This window comes from Ovis canadensis, chromosome 3 (genome assembly GCF_042477335.2).
Source record: "Ovis canadensis isolate MfBH-ARS-UI-01 breed Bighorn chromosome 3, ARS-UI_OviCan_v2, whole genome shotgun sequence".
Lineage (NCBI taxonomy): Eukaryota > Metazoa > Chordata > Mammalia > Artiodactyla > Bovidae > Ovis > Ovis canadensis.
In genome coordinates this window covers 86,833,161-86,859,320 of record NC_091247.1, presented here as the reverse complement: position 1 = coordinate 86,859,320, position 26,160 = coordinate 86,833,161, and the positions used below count along the sequence as shown (strand labels likewise).

The following is a 26,160-nucleotide window of genomic DNA, read 5'->3' as shown; positions in this document are numbered from 1 at the left end:
AAGAGGAAGCGGAAAGCCTTCAAGGGTAGAAGGCACCACAGTGCAAAGGCCCCAAGAAGCCCAAGCCTCACTGCCTTGGGTGCTGAAGAGTGCCAGGGAGACTGAAGCATGGTGAGTTGGTCTGAGTGGTCCTGCCCGGGGGCTTGTGGGGCAGCAGGAGAGATCAGAGGCTCTTGTTGTCTATGTTAAGTAATAATTAACCGTGTGAGTTTTCCAACTTCTTGCCTCCTATCTCTTCACTTCTCACATTTCTATGGTTTTATCTTTTAGCTCCCTCTTTCTTCTCAAAGTGCTGTTTGAGAGTTAACAGGAAGACTTAGATCTGAGGTACCAGGGACTTTAAAGGCTGCAGCAACAAATTTAGCAAGGAAATATATTTTTAAATGTATGACCAGTAAATAAACACAAACCTTAAGATGTTCAGAAGCAGCATCAATAGACAGTGTTGTACACTGAAAGTCACAGATAATGCAGGGAGGCAGAGTGGAACGAGCATGGGATTGGGAATTGACACAACCATGATCCTTTCTCGAACTTACCTATAACTCTCCTACAACCTTGGGAAAATCAGCTAGCCTCTCTGACTCAGTTTCCACTGACAGCAAAGAGATTGGATTATAATCATCTCTAAGTGACCTTTTCAGCTCAGAATTCTATACCTCTTCAGTGTCTGACAGACGGTAATAGAACTAATAATACTTACCAAATGTTTACTGAGGTAGTTTATGTGAGTTAGCTCACTTAGTTATAATTACTCTGGGAAGTAGGTGTTATTACCTCCCTTTTACAGATGAGGATGGTAAGTCATAATGAGGTTAAGTAATCTAGCCAGAGGTATAGATAGTAAATGGTGAGGAGTTGAGTTGAGAGGCCAAGTTGAAGGGGGCTGCCTGGACCCACAGCTCCCTATCTTTGTGTGATAATAGCTGAGAGTGCCACTGAGACATAGTGAAGTATAATAAGCATTAGACAATAAAGTGAAGTCGCTCAGTCGTGTCTGACTCTTTGTGATCCCTTGGACTGTAGTCTACCAGGCTTCTCTGTCCATGGGATTTTCAGGCAAGAGTACTAGAATGGGTTGCCATTTCCTTCTCCAACTAGATAATAAGTATGCTCTAATTCCACAGTTTCTCATGGAGTGAAAACACCCATGTGATAACCTGCACATAATCAATTTATACTGGTTTTGGAAAAAGTGATAAAATAGAGAGGGCTCCCATGAGCTCTGTTTTGATTTCCAAAAAAATTTGTGTTACCTTCATCATTCCCCTCAGAGAAGAGATCAGATCAACGACTCACTTCCCTATGGGGAGGAGTAACACATTCTGTCGTTGAATGCCTGATGAACATATGATGAATGAGTGAGTCATCATTACTGGAATTATAAAAAAACTCAGCATGTGTAAAGTAGTATCCAGAATACAAATTTGAATGCTATGCTTGTTCAGCTGCTTAAATTAAGGTTCACTTAATTAATATATAAGTGTATCAAAGAGTGTGAGCGTTAATGGAATATTAAAATAATTTTAACTGAAGACAAAAAGTGTACTATTTAGTGGCTGGTAGAATCATCAATCTCTGACCGAAAAGAATTGCAGCAATCATCTGGGTTAGGGCTATTCAATAGAAATATATAATGCGAAGCACATATGTAACTTAAAATTTTCTAGTAGCTCTATTAAAAAAGTAAAAGACAATAGGTTAAATTAATTTTAACACTATTTAAGTCAATATATCAAATTTTTTCATTTCAACATGTAATCACTATAAAAATTCTTAGTGAGCTATTTTGCATGTTTTTTCATACTAAGTCTTCAAAATTCAATATGTGTATTACACATAAAGCACACTTCCACCTGACTCTCTACCTTTCAAGAGCTTAATAGCACATGTGGCTCCTGGCTACCATATTAGACAATGCAGATTTAGCTCAAATTCCTTTATTAGTATTTTAGGGAAATGAGAATTTAAGTGACCTGCCCAAGGTCATACAGTCTGTAAATGGCAGCAGAAACTTTGAAGCCAGCTCCTCTCACCCCAAGAGTCTGCTTATTCCATAACATCACACTGGCTTTTATAGCACAATTATGCTAACAGAGTGTATTGTTTTGTTGGCTGTAGTTTTTGCAATATTGAGTTTTCTTAAGACTAGGAGAGCAACAATTGTTATTTGTAAACCATAGTTTTACAAAGTAATTGTAGCAAAATTATTAAAAGTTACACAGCTACAAGTGTTAAGTATTAATTCTCAGGTTCAAAGCATGATTTTAATTCTGTTTTAAAAACCAGCTGCCCAAACAGTTGAACTTGTAGATCTAAAGGGCCAATTTTAAAGTTGGGTAGTTTAATTTACTTGGAGAAGGCAATGGCAACCCACTCCAGTACTCTTGCCTGGAAAATCCCGTGGACGGAGGAGCCTGGTTGGCTACAATCCGTGGGGTCATGAAGAGTCGGACACTACTGACATGACTTAGCAGCAGTAGCAGCAGTTTAATTTACTATGTTACAATGTAAGAGCTACCCCTTTATTTTGAAGTTCAAAGCAAATATTTTACAATTGCAAATGTTTCAGGATAAATCTTAAATATGTTATGAAATGATGTAAATATTAATGTTTATTTATTTCTCAGAATTATCACCAACCAGCCCTTTTGAATGTATCATCTCTTCGGCAAGTTGCAGAAGGCACCAGTATTTCTGAAATGTGGCAAAATGACTTACGACCATTGCTGATAGAGCGATATCCTGGATCGCCTGGAAGCTTTGCTGCTCGCCAGGTGAGAAACAGCATACTAATCTGAAGGTTGTCCAACACGTTCCGTTCCCATGAGAAATGATGCTATGCTCAAAATTCTGGATTGTCTAATATTCAGATCTGTCATTTCATCTTATTAACTAAAATAAGCATCCTAGAAAAGCAGACAACTAAGAGTAAATATCTATTCTGAATTAAGAGATGCATGTTAACCTAAATCAATTTATGTATGAATTCTCCATCTGGGAGGGCCAAAATCAGACAGGATACTAAGTACCCAACTCTTGATTTTTTCTATAACACACCCTCAGGCACCCAACCAAGTTTTCTTGAACTTTAAACACCCAATCTCAACAGACTTGGATATTTCTTTCTTAACAGTTCTGGGCCAAGAGTGAGTTACCGTCTTAACAGGCCTTTATTCCCCTTTTGAAATTGTATTTTACCTGGAGGGAGAGTTAAGACCAGTGATAAACTACTTTCTCTAGTACAGTGCTTCTCAAGCTTCTGACTCTGACACATGGCAAATATATATATATATATTACATTTTATACACAAAAACATAGAGTTAACTAATAAAAAAGTTTCTTAAAAAATACTCCTACTATGTGCAATCTGTTGATGTGGTTCAGTAGCTAAGTCGTGTCCGACTCTTTGGGACCCCATGGACTGCAGTACGGCGGGCTTCCCTGTTCTTTACTATCTCCCGGAGCTTGCTCAAACTCATGTTCATTGAATTGATGTGCCATCCAACCACTTCGTCCTCTGTCGTGCTTCCCCTCCTGCTTTCAATCTTTCCCAGCATCAGGGGCTTTTCTAATGAGTCAGCTCTTTGCATCAGGTGGCTAAAGTATTGGAGCTTCATCTGTAGCATCAGTCCTTCTAATGAGTATTCAGGATTGATTTCCTTTAGGATTAACTGGTTTGATCTCCTTGCAGTCCAAGGACTCTCAAGAGTCTTCTCCAACACCACAGTTCAAAAGCATCAATTCTTTGGCGCTCAGCCTTCTTTATTCTCCAACTGTCACACCCGTACATGACTACTGGAAAAACCATAGCTTTGACTACACGGACCTTTGTTGGTAATGTCTCTGCTTTTTAATATGCTGTCTAGGTTGGTCATAGCTTTTCTTCCAGTGAGCAAGCATCTTTTAATTTCATGGCTGCGGTCACCATCTGCAGCGATTTTGGAGCCCAAGAAAATAAAGTCTGACACTGTGTCCATTGTTTCCCCATCTATTTGCCATGAAGTGATGGGACCAGATGCCATGATCTTAGTTTTTTTAATGTTGAGTTTTAAGCCAGCTTTTTCACTCTCCTCTTTCACCTTCATCAAGAGGCTCTTTAGTTCCTCTGATTTTAATTTTATTTTACTAGTTTTCTTTTTACTTTAGTCATGAACCACTAATCTGATTTCAAGACCCACTGATTTTTGCACTGTAGTTTGGAAGACACTGCTATGGAGGGTAGATTAGGCCATAAGAGGGACTAAACCTGAATGTCTTTCTAACTCCTAAGTGTCTATCCTCTTCAGCAACCTGAAACCCCAGCTCTGAATGCCTATTTTTTCAAGGTAGCCCCATTTTTAGGGGCAGCTTGGGAAGGAATGGGGAGAGGCTGGCCTCTCTGAGAGTAGCCCACTTGCCTAACTCTTCCAGCAAACCCCTTGGCACTCCACTGCAGTGACAAAATGACACCCGCAAGGCCCAGCAGCACAGCTGGTGGGCTTTTCCTGTCTATCCAATATATGACTTCTGCCTCTCAAGGTGAGCCCACATGCATTGTCTGTTGCCCCATTAGCCTCTTGTCTTCCATCCAAACAGCTCTTGCTTTCCTTAAGGACTTAGGTGGAGGAGACCCAAAGACAACATTAGTTCCTTCTAAGCTCTAGGCAGAGAGAGGAATAATGCTGATGATGGCAGACTTTTATCCAGGGCTTTTTCCAGCTCTGTCAGGCACTTGATGGAAAACTTTGCCTGGATAATCTCATTCAGTTCACACGGCAGTGCCACCTTGTTGGGGACAATTATTCTCCCAGTGCTACAGATTTAAAAAGGCTGAAGTATGCAGTTTAACTTGCCCATGGTTATACACGTTGTAGAGATGAGGCTGGAACCTGCACTGGGATCTTCTTGACTTCTCCATCCAACCCCTGGAGAGCAGTGGCTGGGCGAGCCTAGCTCTGTGGTGTGTGCTTACATATGGGTCCAGCTCTGTGTCTTCTCAGGCCCCAGTTGGAGAGCAAGGCACATACCACTCATTTCAATGATCTCCCCTGGGCCTCATCTCTCAAGCATTTTCCAGAAAAGTTCAGGGCACTGACTGGGTCTTTGTAAAATCTTCAGTTCTTCATTTGAAAAAATCTATGTCTGTAATGTTTACCCATCGCCGCTTTTTCACTTCCCCACAGCATTTGCTCAGAAGGCCAAATGTATATCCCCAAAATGTATATGCTCACTTTAGACCTGAGGTTTCTGGCTGTGGCCTCTAAAAAGCAATAAAGACAACACAATATTGCTATTGTGATCTTTAGCTCCAGGAGTATAGATTGCAGAAATAATATACATAGATTCTGTTGTGATTTTAAAACTACCTATTCATTTAAAAGTTTTACAGAATTCATAATAACATCTCCCATGTCAGGTGGGGGTGGAGGCAAGTGAGAAATTTATTGACAGTATTTTGGAATGTGCCGGGAACTGTTGCTGGATTCCCTACATATGGCTGGCTGACACAGCAGCAGTGCTGACAGAATGGTTGTGTTAGAAATCTCACTTAAGAGATTCAGTTTTATAATTTGGGGAAAAGAAAATTACCGTGAATTTTAGGAAAGCTGCCCCCCCCCTCAAAATGTGGTAGATAAAGACTTCCCTCTTTTGAACATGAAACAGATGATACTGAGATATTAGGGAGGAACTGCACTAATGACTATTAATTTGACTATTTAATTTGTTCTGAACTAAATTTAGACAAGAATGGTGGAAAATTAATTTTTCTCCTGAGGCGCTTTTGAGGACCCAGTCAGATGTTTTATAATTTATAGAGTTTCAGGGTTATAACTAAAGAACACTTTAAAAATCTAGAAAAAAAAATGTAGACTTGGTATAAAATTGATTAGTGAATTAACTTTTATCAGTTATCAATAAAGATGTATATTGCTCTGAATTCCCTTTCGGAGGATAATATGGGAGCAATATCCCATAGTCTTCATTTTTATTGTCTCTGATCAGTGGGTCTAATGCTGCCTCTTGGATTTTTAGAATATATTTTTTGAAAAGATACTTTATTTGTAAATAATACTTTGAAGGTATTAAATTTTGGAGGATTCCAGTGATTTCTAGATGAGAGAGGAATAAAAAATGAATTAAAAAGTCAGAATGATAAAGTCTCACTAGGGAGCAAGCCAAAAACTTTGTCTAGAGGCAAGCTAGAAATTTGGTGGTTAAAATCTCCTGTAGATGACCAGTGTATCTGAATAGCTGAAGCTGGGCTTCTTTAGTGAAAAGTATGTGTATCCCTGAATGGAGAGCCCTGGGTTGAAAGCCTGAGGGACTAGTACATGGTCCACCCAAGAGGGAGGAGGTGCCCAGAGTCCCCAGTGACAGCATCCAGGCAATATTTGCAGACTTATTGCAAATAGCACAGAACCTACTTCCAAACAAATCTGGTCTGCTAATGACAGTGTTTCTCAGACCTTGGAAATGAGAATGTAAGTTTAATTAACTTGACCCAGGATCATTCACCAATGTTACCTAAAATCCCCTATGGGCCTTCCTCCCCAGGAAGCAGGAAGCAAGATGTCATGTTTACTTTTATTTTTCTCTTTGCTCTCTTTCCACCCCCAGTCTTGGCCTCTCTTTGTGTCTCTCTCCTTGTCTTCCCGTCCATCTTCATACGCTTTTCTTTCTCTTTACTCAGTCTCACTCTCTCTCTGTCTTCATCTCGCTGTGTCTTTATCCATCTCCTTGTCTCTTTTCTTCTCTCTCCATTTAAAAAGATAGATGTATAGAAATCCATCTATATTCTTAATTACGTTTTAGCATGCCTGGTAGGCTGAGGCTTCTGCAACTGGAGTTTGGGAAGCATAGCTGTTTTAGACGCCCTCTCATAGCCAAGCACTCTCTGTTCAGGGGCAGTCTAGAGAGAAGAGCAGTAGTTTGTGGAGCCTACCCTAGAGAATTACAGTGGGAACGTGCGGACTAAGTCTGCAAGCCACAAGCACAACAATAAGGGCTATTGGCGACCTAATTAGATTATGCAGCCAATTTGATTGTTTATAAAGAAATTAGTTGCTAAGACAAATAAAAATATTTATACCGAGTAAAAAAGGTTAGTGCAGGGAGAACTCTTCTGGGGGGGAACTGGTGAAGCTTTTGTGGATTTTAGCATCAATACAGGTATCAGATATTATGGCCAAAACCTGCTCAGGGTTGAGGAATGAGTTTGTGTGTGAGACTTCAGCTGAGCAAAGCTAAGAGATACATATTTTTAAAATCCCAGTTCATTTTGTAAGCATGCAGGCTGCTGTTGGTGTTGAACACATTTTACGGAGCAGTTCATCATCTGGATACCAGATGTTCTGGAGATGTGCTTTTTATTTATTTATTTTTAAAGACTGACCCCTTTTTTATGGAAAAATTTCTTTTCCCCAAAGTCTGGGGATAAGTTCTTTTCACATTCTCTGGAAAACTTTTCTTAGAGGCAGTGATTTCTCTCTAGTCAAATGATTAATGTTCTATATCATATAATTTTATATAGTCTCATTGAGAATGAGTTATAATCAGTCCATATTTACTGATAGCCTACTGTGAACAAAGCCCAACACTAAGCATTGTGGAGAATGAAAAAATAAATGAGAGATGAGTAATAATTTCAAAAAGGTTATAATGTTTCAAAAATTATTTTTATATGAAAAAACAGCCTGTAAATGTGTCATAGAAAAGGTACGTTGTATACATTGCTCTTTAGGCCAAAGTCCACCTCCTGACAGAGAACAAGGAGTAACTGTCTGGGAAACGGTTTGTTTATTTGGCTTTTTCAAGACTGACTATAGAATCACTGTCTTCCCTCTGGCTTAGTTTTCCTCTTCCTGGAAGCTTCCTGCCCCAGTTGTTTCAAGGCTCTTGCCTACGTGTCATGTCACACTAGTTAGGGCAGGTCACACAAGACTTGGCTAGGCTAGAAAGTCGTTTATTTCCTTGGGAGGGGGGAAAAATTCTCCCATTCTTTTCCAGTCATTATAAGTTATTTGTTTATCACCTCAAGGTCCATCCCCACTGAATGTTCATTGTGGAACAAATTGCCGGATATGTTGATGTGTGACTTAAAAATAATTGTTGTATGACTTAAAAATAAAAAATAATTGTTGTGTGACTTAAAAATAATTTTTTAAGGCACCCTTTAAAAAATCTATATAATATTTCAAAATGAAATAAATGGAACGTAATGAGAATTAAGCAAAGGGAAAATAAACATAGGAAAGGGCAGACTGAACAGCCATGAACTCACCTGCTTCTCACGTCACAAACTCTAAATCCTTTAAGAAGACACCTCCAGTCCCTGAAGAGATGTTTCTTTTACGTCTGTTGCCCTTCTCTGTCAGACACCATGTTGCTCACAAGGCCCAAGGTGATCAGGAAAGATGGGAACATAGATTCTTTCTTATCTTCACCAGCATTTGCAGGGGATCTGGACCTGCTCTGAATACAAAGGGAAAACTGCTTGTTATGTCATTGCGGTTCAGAGTTACTTATTGATTCTTAGAGCAGTGTGCTGAGGCGCTCAGTCATGTTTGACTCTTTCGTGACCCCATAGCCTGTACCCCGCCTGGCTCCTCTGTCCATGGAATTTTCCAGGTAAGGTTACTAGAGTGGATTTCCATTTCCTACTCTAGAGGATCTTCCTGACCCAGAGATCAACCCCCGTGTCTCCTGTGTTTTCTACGTTGGCAGGTGGATACTTTACCACTAGTGCCACTTGAGAAGCCCTCTTAGAACAGGCAGAACCTCAGATAGCCTTCAACCATTCCCTTGTAACCATCCCCCTTGTGTACATTATCCTTAACAGGTGAGCTCTAGTATCTTTTGTTAGTGTTTCTTACATTATGAAATATTTGCTGACTGGGGGCACATGTTACGTGCTTGGGACAAAAAGAGTTGCCATTTGCAATTTTCATCCTCAAAGAGCTTAGAGTACAAGTTATGACCTATAGGATCTACCTAGTCTATCTAATGTCTTAAATCTGTCTTGTTATTTTGCTAGAAATATTAAAAATGAGCTTCAATATATGCTGAACTGGAGCTATATCTCCTTATGTTTAGAGAGGTCCATTGTTGTTGTTCAGTCATGTTGGACTCTTTCCAACCCCACGGACTGCAGCATGCCAAGTTCCCCGTCCTTCAGTACTCCTGGAGTTTGCTCAGACTCACGTCCATTGAGTCGGTGATGCCATCCAACCATCTCATCCTCTGTTGTCCCCTTCTCCTCCTGCCTCCAATCTTTCCCAGCATCAGGGTTTTTCCCAGTGAGTCAGCTCTTCGCATCAGGTGGCCAAAGTATTGGAGCTTCAACTTCAGCAGCAGTCCTTCCAAACAATATTCAGGGTTGATTTCCTTTAGAGAGGTCCATGATACATTGTTAAGTGAGAAGAGCAAGGGGCAGATCAGATGTAGAGAAGGATTCTATTCCTATAAGAATATATATCCCTCTGCTAAATATACATGTTTGTGTGCTAGTGTATATTTGTATAAACAAGAAGGGTGTAGATATACATCAGACTCTTAACATAGGTAATATTAACAGTTGGTTGGGTTGGATTGCCAGGGGGAGACTATGGGAGAGGACTAGATTATTTTTCCTTTCAACGTCCTTGCTATTAATACAATAAGTGTGTATTGCATTTTTAATTTAAGAGGTATACAAATTCTAAAACAAAACTGTCTAGACCTGAAATTTTGGTTTTTGTTTTGATCAGCACATCATGCAGAGAATTCAGAGACTTCAAGCTGACTGGGTCTTGGAAGTAGACACCTTCTTAAGTCAGACGCCCTACGGGTACCGGTCTTTCTCGAATATCATCAGCACCCTCAACCCCACTGCTAAACGACACTTGGTCCTCGCCTGTCACTATGATTCCAAGTATTTTCCTCACTGGGACCACAGAGTGTTTGTGGGAGCCACTGATTCAGCTGTGCCATGTGCAATGATGCTGGAACTTGCTCGGGCCTTAGACAAGCAGCTCTTTTCCTTGAAGGTATCTGTTTCCCTCCTGCAGACTCCTGGGATAATAAAATATTTAGCAGCAACTCAGAGTGAATTCTAGTTCATGGGGCACTAAGAAAGCCATCTAGAGATGTAGACTTTCTGTGTATTTTGTGCTAATTTATTGCAAAATGAAATGAATTTGAAATATTAATTGGAAGATTGTTGTTGTTTAGTTGCTTGGTTGTGTCCAACTCTTTTGGTGACCCCATGGACTGTAGCCTGCCAGACTCTCCTGTCCATGGAATTTCCTAGGCAAGAATACTGGCGTGGATTGCAATTTCCTTCTTCAGGGGATCTTCCCAACCCAGGGATTGAACCTATGTCTCCTTCCTGTACAGGCGGGTTCTTTACCACTGAGCCACAGGGAAGCCCAGTCGGAAGATTACATTATTTATAATGTCCACCATGGGCAATGAACCTTACTTAGTACATGAGAGTGTATTTGTTAATTGGCACCTGATTTCTTAGTTATGAATACACATCAAATTAAAAACAACATTATTTTTTGCAAAAAATGAAGAAGGTGTAAGGTTGATTCAAGCATATGTAGGAAATATGTTTATTTCTTCTTGTTTGTATAGCCGTGAACATTACAGCCTTCTATTCTGAGAGATGGTGGCCTTGAGTTGGGGGAGGGAGTTTCAGCAAAGTGGTTCTGAAGTAGAGAATGGGTAATTCAGACATATCAAGATGAAAAGCGTGAAGAACAAATGCATTATTGTTTTATCTGTGAATCTCGGCTCAATTTTCTGTATCATAGAAAGCTTTTGTTACATTTTCAGTTCAGAATACTTCTGGGACTCTCAGATAATGTTATTTCAGTCTATGTGTTCTTAAGTGTATATTGGAAAAAAAGTGCTATGCCAGATGAAGACATTTTGTTCAGATATCACTCATAACCGAGTAAACACAGCAAAGCAAAGCCAGAAAACTTTGTTCACAGACAACAAATACCTTTTTCCTCCCTCAAAGTTTTATGAAGGAGCCAGCTTAAGTTGGGGTAAAGAAGTAAAAAAGTTATCTTGTAATGGAAGTAATAGAGATATTTGGTTCTATTTTTGCTGGATATGCTGAACTGAAGAAAGCAAGAATTGTTTATAATCACTCAGTATCCTTTTCACTGTTTTTGTCCATTTGTTTTGTTTTCTGAACCTTCTATATTGTCTTTGTTCCATGTGCTGCCCTGCTTTTAACTAGCATCCTTTGCTAGCAATTGACTGAGAGAGTTCAGAAGCTGATATAAAAGGTTAATTTTTCATATTTGCATTTCTAGTGTAAGGACATGAAATTAGGTAAAAAATGGTTTAAAGACACAGTCTATGCAGTGGGTGTGTTTTCTCTTGGTGAGATCCTTTACCTTTTTCCATGTAATTCACTCCGCTTCTGGTAACCAGAAGTAGAAAGGGCTGAATGAGTTTTGAATAAGGCTCTCCATTAGCAAAACGCACATACATTCTTTTAATTATCCTTTCTTTTTTAAACAACAAAAAAATTTTAATCTGATCTCCAAGTCCTCATTTTAAGTTTTTTATATAGTACAGTAAAATTTTGAGAATATTTAAATTTTGATGTGGACCTGTAGATTGGAAATGGCCATCATAGTAGAAAAGTCTTCCCCATTGTCTTCCAAAAGGCATCCGGTCTTTCCAGATGATCATTCTATTTTAATAGTTTAAGTTCATGTAGGGATTCTTATATTCCCTGTGATAAGTATCTTTTCTATTAGAGGTAAACAGTGATGTAGGCAATGAAAAATAAAAACTGGTTTTGAGGGCAGTCTCTGAGAGTATCAGATTTATTCTTCAGTTGTACTTTAGATTTGTATTAAGGAGATATTTTATGTTCTTCAGCTGTCATGAGTTGTGTAAGGGGTGATAAAATGTGACCTTGGAGAAGCCTGGATAGGAACCTAACTGGATGATGGTTCCAGTTCTTTGTGGTCTTCCCCTTCTAGTAATAAGACTGTAATTATACTTTCACCTCTCTTGTCTTGTAACTTTGCTGTGCCCTTCCACTTTAGCAGGTGGTAGTTCCTCATTCCTTGACTCTGGACTTGGTTACTTGACTTGCCTTGGCCAATGGGATGCTAGTAGATAACAAACAGAGGCTGGACATGTGTTTGTGCAATTGGGCCCGCTCTGCTGTGCCTTGTTGTGCCTTGGCCATCGCTGTGAGAAGAGCATGACTTGGCTAGCTTGCCAGTCCTAGGAGGAGACTAAGAGGCTTGTGGAACAGAGCCAGCCTTGATGACTGCAGGGTGAAACAGAGCTACTCCAGCCTAGACCAGTTGTCCCCAGTTAACCTGCAGATCCCAGAGAACTCATGATTGTTGTTTTAAGCCACTGAAGTTGGGGTGGTTTTTACACCTTATTTTTATGGCATTAGCTGATGCAGCCTTGGATGGGGAAAGACTGCAGGTAATGTACTGACTCTATTAACACTGGTAAGTAGGCATTTGTCATATTGCCAGAAAGAAGGACTAGAAGACCTTCACAAACCTGGCCATGCATTTTTTTCTAGCTCTGAGATACTAGACTGAGTTATTAGAGATTAAAGGCCAAAGTTATTTTTCCACCAACCCTAAAAAGAAGTAAAAAGAGCAAGTTGCCTCACAGGACTCAGGGTCATTGTCCAAAAAAGATAGACAGTTTATGGCTATCTAAATGAGATGGTGCAAAGAGAAGAGAATGAGAGCAAGCCATTGTGCTAAACCGTGGAGTTACCAAACTGCTGACATTTCTGAGGCACCTGAACCTTCAAACTTGCAGAATATGTAAACACTGGGCATGAACAGAGTGTTTCTGGTCCCAAGCAATCTTATTCTGCCCTGGTATTCTATGATTATGCTCTTTGATTTGGAGTTAGAACTTTGGAACCAGTCAAGGCTCTTTGACTGTCTCCACTACTGTTCGTACTATATACCTTTTGCCAGTGAGACAGTCTGTTTCACTACTTCTTGTTGTTGTTCAGTTGCTAACTCATGTCTGACTCTTTGTGACTCCATGGACTGTAGCCCACCTGGTTCCTCTGTCCGTGGGATTTCCCAGGCAAGAATACTGGAGTGGGTTGCCTTGTCCTTCTCCAGGAGATCTTCCTAGACCAGGGATCGAACCTGTGTCTCCTAGTTCTTATTAAACCCTGAGTGCATATATCTTTCACAGACAGACACATCCTGTCTTTAGTACTATCAGGAGTTTTGAGAGACTCAAAATATAATAAGCTGTCTTTTTCTTGGGGTATAATTAAGGAGTAATATTATGACAGTTGAAATGATTACCATACAAAGATAACTTAGTTTTCAGTTGATAATGATATTTTTTTCTCCTTCTTATGAAATTGCCCCAAAGCAATCAAGAAGAATTCCATCTTTGAAGAATTTAGGGAACATCTGTTCATGGAAACCACCATATGAAGACAGAAGGTGAATGGAGAAAAGACAGATGACATATCAGAGTAGAGAGATGTCACGTTGCCCAGAGGGGAAGAAGTCTAAGAAGACAGTGGTCCCCTGATGAAGGCCTGACTGGCTCAGGGATAGGAGGGGACAGTAAGGAAGGCAGAAATGAGGTAGGGGATGGAGGAGGAGAGTGTTTTTAAGTCTGTATAGGGAGCACTTATGTGTATAAGAGGGCTTCCCAGATGGCACTAGTGGTAAAGAACCTGCCTGCCAATGCAAGAGGCACAGGAGACGCGGGTTCGATCCCTGCACCAGGAAGATCCCCTGGAGGAGGGCATGGCGACCCACTCCGGTATTCTTGCCTGGAGAATCCCATGGACAGAGGAGCCTGGTGGGCTACAGTCAATAGGGTCACAAAGAGTTGGACATGACTGAAGCAACTTAACACACACAAATGTATAAGATTTCCACCCCCTACCTGGCAGATAGGTGACTCTTTCACCTGTATCCTTGTAGGAGATGATGGGATATTTTTCTGGAGAAATTGAGCCAGGGAGGTTCTAGATGTGAGGACACCAGACCTACAGGAGGGCAGTAATGAGGCACCTCGTGGGGATCAGTGAGATGAAGTGAAAGACTACGCAGTGAGCACTGAGCTTCCCCAGCTTTCCTGTGCTCCCAGCCTGAGGAAGCCCGCAGCCAGCTCACACCCATCTGACAGGAAACTGGAGGATCCTTCTCTGGAGAATGCAAACCACCCATAGAGAAGGCCCACAGACAGTGACATTTGGGGATCCTCAGTGAAAACCCTCAGTGGGCATCAGACTGCCTGGCAGTGGAGCCAAGCAATCTGTGTCTCTCGTCAGTGCTATAGTGTCTTATTGCTTAATGCAAAAGCACACAAAGGATGATCAAATATTTGAGGACCGTCTCTGGCATGAAAGAAAGAAAGCAAAACAAATAATGCAAGTTGAAAAATGAACTCAGAGGAAACTGGATACAGCAACAGAAAATAACTTTAAAGAATGCTATTTTCATATCCTGAGAGAGATGAGAGAAGTTTTATCTGTAACAGATTAAAGCAACATCAGAGTCAGTTCCCCAGTACTGCATAGGGTTGGAGAGAGTGAATGGTTGTGTATTTTTCTTCATCCAGGTTCAGGTGCCTGAATGCAGGCACAAAACAGGCAGATAGTTGAACTTAATGTTATGTTTTTGCCACATGAGTTTGACCAAGGTGAAGAGAGGCACAGGAATTGAACATGTACGCAGGAATTAATTAGAATGATTGACTTCAGAATTTAAGATGAATATTAGTCCTCCTGGTACCCTAAGCCCCACAGTCCTTCAGCCCCATTGGAATCTCTAATCTAGTGATAAGTTCGCCTTTTCACAGTCTTTCCTTTATCTCTATGAGGTCCTTGCTTCACTCTATGCGTGCATGCTAAGATGCCTCAAAGTGACTTAGCATGCACTCACCCACACATAGAGTGAAGGGGGCACAGTTTAGAGGTAAAGACTGTGAACAGGTGAATGTATCAATAGATTAGAACATAATAGATTAGAGATTCCAATGGGGTTGAAGGATTGTGGGGGTTAGGGTACCAGAAGGACTAATCTGAAAGGTGAGAGCCGCTGTCAAGACAGTGGAAAGTATAACATCCATCAGAATCCTACTCACCCTTCTAAGTTCTGCTTAAATACTTTCTCTTTCCTGAAGTCCTCCTTGACATTCCAAGGATTCCACCTCTCAATCTGCCTGGTTCCTAGAGGACTTTTCTGCTACATTGTTGACCCTTGATACATTTTGCCATGGCCACGTATTTATCTTTCCCTAACCCAAGTAAAGTGTAGGTTCCTCTGAGGGAGAGGCTGTAATTACCATTCTTAGTGTCTCTGTCGCATTCCAAGGGCAGACTCTCGAACTCAATACAGCACTGCAGACGTAACTAAGGTGAGAAGCAAGAAAGACTGGTACTGTTTCAGGTTCAGTTCCCTGGGAGGTGTGTTCTGATGTGGAGGTTAGCATTTCGGTCACTTAGTAGGGAGTGGCCTTACCATCACACCTGTGGCAGGGAGGGGAAAGAAATGGGAGTAGGCAGAGGGAGAAGCTGGGCTGCCATGCAGGTTCAGCAACAGCCTCAGCCAAACCTTGGAGAGCTCTGGAGGAAGCATGGCCCTTTAGAGGGCCTGCTTAGGCCAGTCATTGCCTGTAGGAACCTCCATGGCTGAGCCAACCCTTAAGGGGACCAACAACCGAAGGCCTTCTGCTGACTCCTCTGCTGGCAACAGGGACAACACATCCTTCTGAAAGGGACCAGGGTGCTGTGTCACAGTGTCCACCACTGCAGTTCCAGAGTTCTCTAAAGTGTAAGAAAAAACAATGTAAGACTTCTATTTTCAGAAGGAGTGGTAATGGTGAGATCTATAAGGGTGAAGACTATAGGATCTCTGATGATTTTCAGAGAGGAACTAGTGCAAAATAAATTCTGACATATTTTCACTTTTTCTGGCTTCTTCCTTTGCTTCATGGCACATCTTTTTGTCCAGTTAATAGGAAAGCATGCTATTTTTTAAATTCTCAGAATATTTTCTCTCTTTTTCTGTTTTGTTAAAATTCAGACTATCTCAGACTCAAGGCCAGATCTTTCACTCCAGCTAATTTTCTTTGATGGAGAAGAGGCTTTTCATCTCTGGTCTCCTCAGGATTCTCTCTATGGGTCTCGCCACTTAGCTTCCAAGATGGCGTCAACACCACATCCACCTGGAGCAAGGGACACAAACCAACTGCATGGCATGGTGAGTCCAGGTACTTTTCATGATGCTGGAACTGCAGACTCTGCTTCAAAGGAAGCCAAAGCTATAGCCAATTAAAGACCTAAAAATGCCATGGCATTCTTGGAGCAGCGTGTTTATAATAGAGCATTATTTGGCAGGCATTGGGTTTTTGAGGAATCCCAGAGCTAAAAAGAATAATTCTGGGTTAGAAGTTATGTTTGACTGAGCTTAATTAAAATGATGTAAAAAATCAGAATAAGGAAGCATCAGATTCAGTTCGGTCCCATGGGAGCATTCCCCCAGTAAGTTTAGAGGTGAAGAGAGCAAGTCCCATCTCTGAGGCCTCTGTCAAGCCAGAGGAGATGTCTTGGGAAATGGGGTATGAGTGGAACATAGTACAGGGATGGGAGTGAAGAATTTCCTTGGTGGCTTCAAAACATTATAGTGACTTCCAGTGTGTATAGGAAAATTTGATGTAGCGTTTTTGACATGAGGGTAGTGACATTTCAGTGCTTACTTAAAATTTTGGTCTTATTACCAAGTAGTGGGTGCAACTTATGGCCCCCTCTTCATCCCTCATTCTGGCCCCACAACCCATGCCTTGTCCCTTATTCCACCTTTGAATTTCCTTCCTATTCTGACTCTCTTCCCATATTTGACATTCACTAACACCAGCACGGAACCCATGAGACTTCGATCTTCCTGTGGCTCCACCCATCCCTGACTCTCATCCTGTCTGTGAACTGGTAACCTGTTTCTAACACCCTCCATTCATCCATGTCCTTTGTCCTATCACTGACCTTCACCCTGTGAGTCCAGATGGCCACATGCAGTGTCCTGTCTGACTCCAGAACATCTCATGCTGGTTTTCTCTCTATCCCGTTGCCCACTGGCAGCTCACAAGTGGTCATGCGTACATGCTCACTCGCTCAGTCATGTCTGACTCTTTGTGAACCCAGGGACTGAGGCCCACCAGGCTCCTCTGTCCATGGGATTTTCCAGGCAAGAATACTGGAGTGGTTTGCCATTTCTTTCTCTGGGGGATCTACCCGACCCAGGCAGGGATCAAACCTGCATTTCCTGCATTGTGGGTAAATTCTTTACCGCTGAGCCATCCAGGAAGCCCCATAAGGTATCAGGAGAACATAATTGACACCTTATTTAATCACTTTTGCTCAAGTGGTTAAGAGTTCAAAGGAGGAGACGAGGCCTGGTTGATCAGCAGGAGGAACAAAGTTATTTGTTTATGAGTCCAAATATATGAATTCATAGTGAGGCAATGGCACCCCACTCCAGTACTCTTGCCTGGAAAATCCCATGGACAGAGGAGTCTGGTAGGCTGCAGTCCATGGGGTCGCTAAGAGTCGGACACGACTGAGCAACTTCTTTCGCTTTTCACTTTCATGCATTGGAGAAGGAAATGGCAACCCACTCCAGTGTTCTTGCCTGGAGAATCCCAGGGACAGGGGAGCCTGGTGGGCTGCTGTCTATGGGGTCGCACAGAGTCGGACACGACTGAAGCGACTTAGCAGCAGCAGCAGCAGCAGTGATAGTTAAGACCATTTTTCCCCCAGAACAAATTCCTAGGAGCTTATCCAACCTGGTGAATATACTCTTATTTCAAACAAGCCTGTTTTTTCCCGGTGAATATATTTAATCATCATTCATGGGTTAATAGATACTGTGTCTTAGAGTCATAGACTCTGAAAATATCTATTATATATCAGGATCAATGCTAGATATTACCCATACCTTACCTCACTTACATAAATCAGGCATTCTTAATCTGGGGAGTAGTCTCCAGGGAGTCCTCAAGCCTGCTAATGTTTTATGGCTCAAAGAAGAATCACTTGGCTTATTACAGAGGCTTTTAGCCAGAAAGGACCTTTATTTATTTATTTATTTTTAATATGAATTTATTTATTTTAATTGGAGGTTAATTACTTTACAATATTGTGGTGGTTTTGCCATACATCAACATGAATCTGCCACAGGTATACATGTGTTCCCCATCCTGAACCCCCCTTCCTCCTCCCTCCCCATACCATCCCTCTGGGTCGTCCCAGTGCACCAGCCCCAAGCATCCAGTATCATGCATCGAACCTGGACTGGCAGTTCGTTTCATATGTGATATTATACATGTTTCAATGTCATTTTCCCAAATCATCCCACCCTCTCCCTCTCCCACAGAGTCCAAAAGACTGTTCTATACATCTGTGTCTTTTTTGCTGTCTCACATACAGGGTTATTGTTACCACCTTTCTAAATTCCATATATATGCGTTAGTATACTGTATTGGTGTTTTTCTTTCTGGCTTACTTCACTCTGTATAATCGGCTCCAGTTTCATCCAACTCATTAGAACTGATTCAAATGTATTATTTTTAATGGCTGAGTAACAGTCCATTGTGTATATGTACCATAGCTTTCTTATCCATTCATCTGCTGATGGACATCTAGGTTGTTTCCATGTCCTGGCTATTATAAACAGTGCTGTGATGAACATTGGGGTACATGTGTCTCTTTCAATTCTGGTTTTCTCGGTGTGTATGCCCAGCAGTGGGATGGCTGGGTCATAAGGCAGTTCTATTTCCAGTTTTTTAAGGAATCTCCACACTGTTTTCCATAGTGGCTGTACTAGTTTGCATTCCCACCAACAGTGTAAGAGGGTTCCCTTTTCTCCACACCCTCTCCAGCATTTATTGCTTGTAGACTTTTGGATCACAGCCATTCTGACTGGCATGAAATGGTACCTCATTGTGGTTTTGATTTGCATTTCTCTGATAATGAGTGATGCTGAGCATCTTTTCATGTGTTTGTTAGCCATCTGTATGTCTTCTTTGGAGAAATGTCTGTTTAGTTCTTTGGCCCATTTTTTGATTGGGTCATTTATTTTTCTGGAATTGAGCTGCATAAGTTGCTTGTATATTTTTGAGATTAGTTGTTTGTCAGTTGCTTCATTTGCTATTATTTTCTCCCATTCTGAAGGCTGTCTTTTCACCTTGCTTATAGTTTCCTTTGTTGTGCAGAAGCTTTTAAGTTTAATTAGGTCCAATTTGTTTATTTTTGCTTTTATTTCCAGAATTCTGGGAGGTGGGTCATAGAGGATCCTGCTGTGATTTATGTCGGAGAGTGTTTTGCCTATATGCTCCTCTAGGAGTTTTATAGTTTCTGGTCTTATGTTTAGATCTTTAATCCATTTTGAGTTTATCAGCAAGCTAGAGCTTCTCGTTTGACAGAAAAGGAAATGGATATTCAGAGACTTAGCTTATAGAACTCCTAGTCAAGGAAACTCTCTTATGTGCTGCTTTAAGGAATAAATAGTTCCTATACAGGTGTTCTGTTTGGCAGTTGTATTATTACATGCTAAGGATAAAATAACTGATTAGAATGGAGTAGAAGACGAGACAGGCTTTTAAACCCATCTGAAAACAAAGCAAATGTATCCTTTTTTTCTATGAAATATTTATCCAAGTGTCCTCCTTCTGATTTAGCCTTAGTAATATTGTTCTGGAGTTACAGACATGAAGAATCTACATTTGGCTATTTCTCCACATTGTATAAGCAAGATTTAAAAATCTCCCTCAGATGATTCATTTACAATGTTATTAAACCCTTTGTTGATTTATACAGCTCCTTATTTCATTCTCAGTTATTAAAATGCAGTTAGTCTTGACTGATTTTTTTTCTATTGGTGATTATGAAATGTGTTTTGGCAATAGTGATTATATAATATTTTTGCTCCCTTAGGATTTATTGGTCTTACTGGATTTAATTGGAGCTCCATACCCAACATTTCCCAACTTTTTCCCAAACACTGCCAGATGGTTTGGTAGACTTGAAGCAATTGGTAAGCAATGCTGTTATTATGGTGGCTCAGATGGTAAAGAATCTGCCTGCAATGTGAGAGACTTGGGTTCCATTCCTGGAGGTCAGGAAGAACCCCTGGAGAAGGGAATGACAACTGACTCCAGTATTCTTGCCTGGAGAATTCCATGAACAGAGGAGCCTGGTGGGCTACAGTCCATGGGCTTCTAAAGTGTTGGACATGACTGAAAGACTAACGCTTTCACTTTTTCACTCTTAGAGAATCAAACCTGGTTTCTTCTCACTGATAAACACTGCATTCTAAAATTCAGAACTGGTGACTTAAGGGTGTGATCAGAGTACGCAAGCCAGAGTACTGGCTTTTTTCTTGCTTTATTGATTAGTTTATTATTCCTATTCATCTGTTTTTATTTTCCTGCATGAAACTGCATTTTGAAATGGAAATATAAAATACTACATTTCGTATATTCATATCCTTAGAAATTGCTTCGAGATATTTTCTCAGAGTCCTGTTTGAAACATATGGAATGCATTTTTAGGGAAAACTCAGCAAAGCACATTGGATAATGATCAATGTTATGTCCTTGTAATGATACCCAAAGATATCCTTTAATGTTTCTTTTTTTCTTCTGTTCTCTTTGTCATCTTCTATTTGCTGCCTTATGTAGTTGTGATATCCTTTTAAATTTAGTACCATCTTTGTCTGTTTTCTAAAGTAACAAGTAAAGGGGATGCAAGAGAAAGCCAAAATCCTTCAAGAGTCACTTAAGAGAAGGTTTAGTGGCAACTAAATGAGAGTAGATTAGACCAGTTGAGGTTAGGCCAGGTTAGCCAAGGAAACAAAGTTATCTGTGTATGGCTCAGGGGAGAGGCTGGGGGCTTGGAGGAGAATAACTTCTTTCTCTTGTATCTCTACTCCATATATCCTCCCTCTCCACACACACACACACACAAACAAAACAAATGATAAAAGATTGGCCTTAGGGAGGGATGAACATGAGCTAGATGTTTATTATAGAATTCAGGCCAGGAGCCCTGCTTTTGTGGCAAAAACATCAGACTAAGAATTCTTTTCTAGCTACACAGGCTTCTTGCAGTGGGATGGGATAGTACTTCCTTCTCAGCAGTGGGGAAAATGCTGCCATCTCAACTGACACTTTTGCCACAGTGTGCCTATATCCAGATCTAGAATATTGTGAAAGAAATGTTTACCTGAACCTCAGATGCTTATCTTTGACAAATTTCAATTTCTTATTTGAAAGACTTGCTATTCTGGTATTAATATAAGCTTTTTGGGACACTTCCTTACAGCATGTTTTCCTTACTCTGAGTAGCCTCAAGAAATGGGTTTGGCCTTCTGTCATGCGTTTGGTTCCCTTATCTTATTTCTTCCACCAGAATGAATTTATATCAGTAACTCACGTGTTAATATAATTTTAACCCATTGTGTAACCCACTGAGTGGTATTTATATTCAAATCGTATCTCTAATTGTATAAGGAAAAGTTGTATATGAGATAAAGAATTATAATTATCAATAAACAGATGGGAATATTGTGGTAGTAAGGGCTTTTTTTAATGTTCCTAAAATCATATTACATATGAATGCTTACCCTTTGGTCTAATTTTACCCTTTAAATTTAGCAGTGAATATAACTAATCTGCAAAGTTTCATTTGGTTGTCTTAAACTCTTTGTGATCTCTTTTCATCTTATAACATAGACTCACGTTATACGTAACTCATGTAACACGCGAGTTCTATGTTACACTATGACAGTGATAGAATGTAGGTCAATGGTTCTCAAATTTTAGTGTGCATTAGAATCACCTGGAAGGCTTGTTACACCACAGATTGCTGGACCACACCCCCAGAATCTCTAATTCAGTCGGTCAGAGGTGGGACCAGATAATCTGCATTGCTAACAAGTTCCCAGGTGGTGCTGATGCACTGATCATAGATCACACTTTGAGAACCACTGATGCAAGTCATAGTAAGTATCCCTTTTGCAGAGAGGTCACTCAGTATAGTACTTCATACCTGTTCTGTCTAAGGATTCCCTTTCAAGCCCAACATCTCCTCTTGAAACACTCTTTGTGCAGGGTTGAAAATCTGTATCTACACCTGTGTTTTCTCCTCTGCTTCCCTCTACTTTTCTCACTCTCCATTTCTGCACTGTTCTATTGAGTTTCTGACTCTCAGGAGTCAGAAAGCTAGAGTCAGAGGTGACTCCTCCCTCGGAACTAATCCAAAATGCCCACACCCCAAGTTCAGCTCAGAGGGTTTTTTTTTGTCATGGGTGCGCCACTCACAGTGTTTTAAAGCCAGGTGCCAAGATTTCAAACTCTTTACATTCTGACCATCGATTAGTTAAAAATACATGCTCATCTGCTGTCTAATTATCACCTGCAGAACATGGACTCCATGAATTAGGTTTGCTCAAGGATCACTCTTCGGAGAGGCGGTATTTCCGGAATTATGGTTATGGAGGTGTGATTCAGGATGACCATATTCCATTTTTAAGAAGAGGTAATGTGCGTATGTGTAAATATGTATGCATGCATGCACATGTGTGGTTTTTTCCTATCATATTCGGTGTATTTTATGTGTATTTACAACAATCCAGAAGTGTGAAGAACCATTAAATTTAATAGCTGATTCAGCAATCATCTCATGGGTTTTATTTTTTCATGAAAGTCATTGTAAATCCTTGAAGAGACCTTTTAATTTTCTCCTACATGTAGAATATTTATCAACGCTTGTATGCCTCTGACATCCTGCTTTCCCTTTCACAGACCTAGATTGTATTCTTATGCTTTGTGTAACTCTGGTGTTTTCCTGCTAATAAGGAAGCAAAGGGCTTCCTTAGTGGCTCAGATGGTAAAGAATCTGCCTGCAATGCAGGAGACTCGGGTATGATCCCTGGGTTGGGAAGATACCTTGGAGAAGGAAATGGCAACCCACTCCAGTATTCTTGCCTGGAGAAGTCCATGGACAGAGGAGCCTGATGAGCTACAGTCCACGGAGTTGCAAAGAGTCGAACTCGACTGAGTGATTAACACGTTCACTTTCGTTTCATCCTTTCCATCAGTGTTGGAAGTCTAAATTAACTCAACAATTCTTACAGTAGCCACCCAATTCATCTCCTTCTTTTGCTCTTGCCTCCTTATTCTTTATGTATGAGCAAGTGTTATCTTTAAAAAATGTCACTCAAATTATGGTACTTCCCTACCTTAAAGCTCTGTTGGCTTGACATCATGTAGAGTAAGACCCAAAGTCTTCATCATGATCTACAAGGGCTTCCATTTTCTGAGTCCTTTCTTCCTCTCCAGCATCACCTCCTACCTCTCTAATTATTGCTCTGACCCAGTCACATTGCTGTTCCACAAGCAGGCCAAGCACACTCTTACCGCAGGACCTTTGGGCTTGCTAATACTGCTGCCTGGTCATCCCCAGGTCTTCACACAGCTTAGTTTCTCCTTTGTTGCATCTGTGTAAATGTTAGCTTCTCGAAGAGGACCTCTTTGATTTGTTTTTTTTTTTTTTTAACTGTATGTCATTTGTGTGTATTTTTGGTCTTCATTGCTGCCTTCAGGCTTTCTCTAGTTGTGGAGGGTGGGAACTGTTCTTTAGTTGCACTGCATGGGTTCCTCAGTGTGGTGGCTTCTTTTGGGGCAGAACACAGGCTCTGGGGCCCGTGGGCTTCCGCAGTTGCTGTGCACAGGCTTAGTTGCCCCAGTGCGTGGAGTCTTCCTGTACCAGGGATTGAATCCATATCCCCTGCCTTGGCAGGCAGATTCTTAACCACTGAACCACTAGGGAAGTCCAGGGCCATCCTGATTTTAAATTCCTTTTTCTTGGCCCTTCTCTCTGCCCCTCATTCTCTATTCCCTTGTTTTACTATTCTTTATAAACCTTATCACTTTCAAAAATTATTTTTTGTATTTGTTTATTTGTTTCTTTCTCTAGTAGAATGTAAGTTCCATCTGAACAGGGCTTTGCCTTTTCACTGATGAACCCTCAATTCCTACAATAGGAGCTGGCACATAATAAGTGCTTTATTATTATTTACTGAATTTATTAATATTTGTTTAATGAATGAATGACTTTGGAGTATTAGGGTAAGATACAGGGATGTACACAGAAGTTATTAGCTGAGTTATTAGCTGTGTTTATATAGTATAGAGCTCCCACTTAGACTTCTCTGAAGAATGATACTTTCTAGCTTACTCATGGAAAATATGTACTTAATTACAAGTCATTTCTTTGTGTTAGGTGTTCCAGTTTTGCATCTGATATCATCTCCTTTCCCTGAAGTCTGGCACACCATGGATGACAATGAAGAAAATTTGGATAGAACAACCATTGACAATCTGAACAAAATTCTACAAGTATTTGTGTTAGAATATCTTCATTTGTAATATTCTGGTTTAGTTTACTGGTAAACTAAATATTCTGGTGATTGCATCTAGTATCATATTCAAAAGTCAAGGAATCCTTTAAAATAATCTGACTCTAGACAATGCTGTGTGGAAACTTCTATCCTATAGATTCTTTCTGTAGGTATCTTTGAATATGCTAGATTTATGTCATGTCCAAATTGCCCATTAATTTTTATCTAGTGATAAAGGCGAATGTAAGAAAAACTGAAGATACATATCTTTAAAAAAACTCCTTTAGATAAGAAACTATGAAGCTAAATCAGATGCATATAGTTAGTATCATGATCTTCTAAAATAATATTTAATATGATGGTCAAGTGCAATGTATAGCCTTAGTTTTATGATTTTCTTATACTTGCGAATTTATTGCATATAAAACAAAACAGAGATGCAGTTTGAGGACTCAGTCTCCTTGAGAAATCTTTGTATGGTTTATTTTATGGAAATTAAATCAAAATTAAATGCCATGTTGTGAATGTCTTTCTTTATATATAAATGAAAAAATCATATGATTTAAAGTATAGCTCAATTTTATTGTTTTACAAATTTTGTGTTTTTATTGTAAAATAATATAGTCAGTACAAAAAACATAGAAAATAGAGAAAGTAAAAAAGCCATAATTTCATTATATTAACCAAATCATCACTCACTCTAATTTTTCCTCACATATTTTCAATGCAGATTTTGTGTGTTTATAATCACTCTATCTTCAATTTTTTGGCTTTCTGTCTGTTAAATTATATAATTACCAGACATTTATTTGTTGATTTGATCTTGGGTTACGATGAAGACAGAGATTGTTGAGTGTGTCCTCCAGAGTCCATATGAAGGTAACACAGAGAGAGCACAGCAATTATGATCATTTCTGTGTATCGTTGTATAAATTATATGATACTCACATTTGTTTAATTACTTATAGATAATTTCTTGTAGGAGATTCATGGAAGCAAAATTGTTTGGGCTGGAAACATGTTGAGAATTCATAGATTTTTCTTTAGCTATAGGAAATAGTTATCTAGAAATACAAACTTGATCACAGTTAAACGATGATATGATTCATCCTGCCATATACTAATAGATGAAGTTAATTGGGGGTTGCTGCTTTTCATGTGTTCTCTGTTCTGTGCAGACATTTAATAAGCCTCACTGAGTTAACGTGCTAGGGACTGGATAGGGTGTGAGACAAACTGAGTGGGACATCAATAGCAACCTCAAGTTCAATAGCAAAGACAGTCATTGGAAAAGGAATTTACTTATGAAAACATACTTTCCAGGTCAAAACAGGGGCTAAAATATAATTTATGTATATGACTTTATATAATTTTATACAAGAATAGCCAGAATTATGTACAATTATATGTAACTATGTCTGTAATTTCATGTTGGTGAATTTTATTTCATTTTAAACAATTTTTCTTATTCACTTATTCTTAAATTTTGGCCCTGTCATGCAGCATGTGGTATCTTAGTTCCCTGACCAAGGATCTAACCTGTACCCCCTCCATTGAAAGGTGCAGTCTTGACTACTGGACCACTGGGGGAGTCTCTGGTGAATTTTACAGAGCTGGATTTTTACAGACTTTATTTTACACAAATCTGCTTCTAAAATTCCATAAAGGGAAGCCGTGCATTTGTGAGTTAAATAATATTAAGAACCAACATTTATCGAGTACTAACTCTGGGTCAAGGTTATAGGTGCT

At 40.0% G+C, this 26,160-nt stretch overlaps 1 protein-coding gene across 2 annotated transcripts in view; it reads left to right on the top strand.

Moving 5' to 3' along the window:
• The window catches only part of QPCT (glutaminyl-peptide cyclotransferase), a 73,544-nt gene extending 48,617 nt beyond the window's left edge, over positions 1-24,927 (top strand). For both annotated transcript variants that reach the window (XM_069583554.1, XM_069583553.1), the window contains 6 exons: positions 2,631-2,777; positions 9,730-10,008; positions 16,039-16,215; positions 19,944-20,043; positions 22,431-22,547; positions 24,294-24,927. In XM_069583554.1, coding sequence (XP_069439655.1) covers positions 2,703-2,777; positions 9,730-10,008; positions 16,039-16,215; positions 19,944-20,043; positions 22,431-22,547; positions 24,294-24,439 — 894 coding nt within the window. In that variant the 5' untranslated portion in view covers positions 2,631-2,702 and the 3' untranslated portion in view covers positions 24,440-24,927. The remainder of the gene's footprint in view (positions 1-2,630; positions 2,778-9,729; positions 10,009-16,038; positions 16,216-19,943; positions 20,044-22,430; positions 22,548-24,293) is intronic.
• The last annotated feature ends 1,233 nt before the right edge of the window (positions 24,928-26,160 follow it).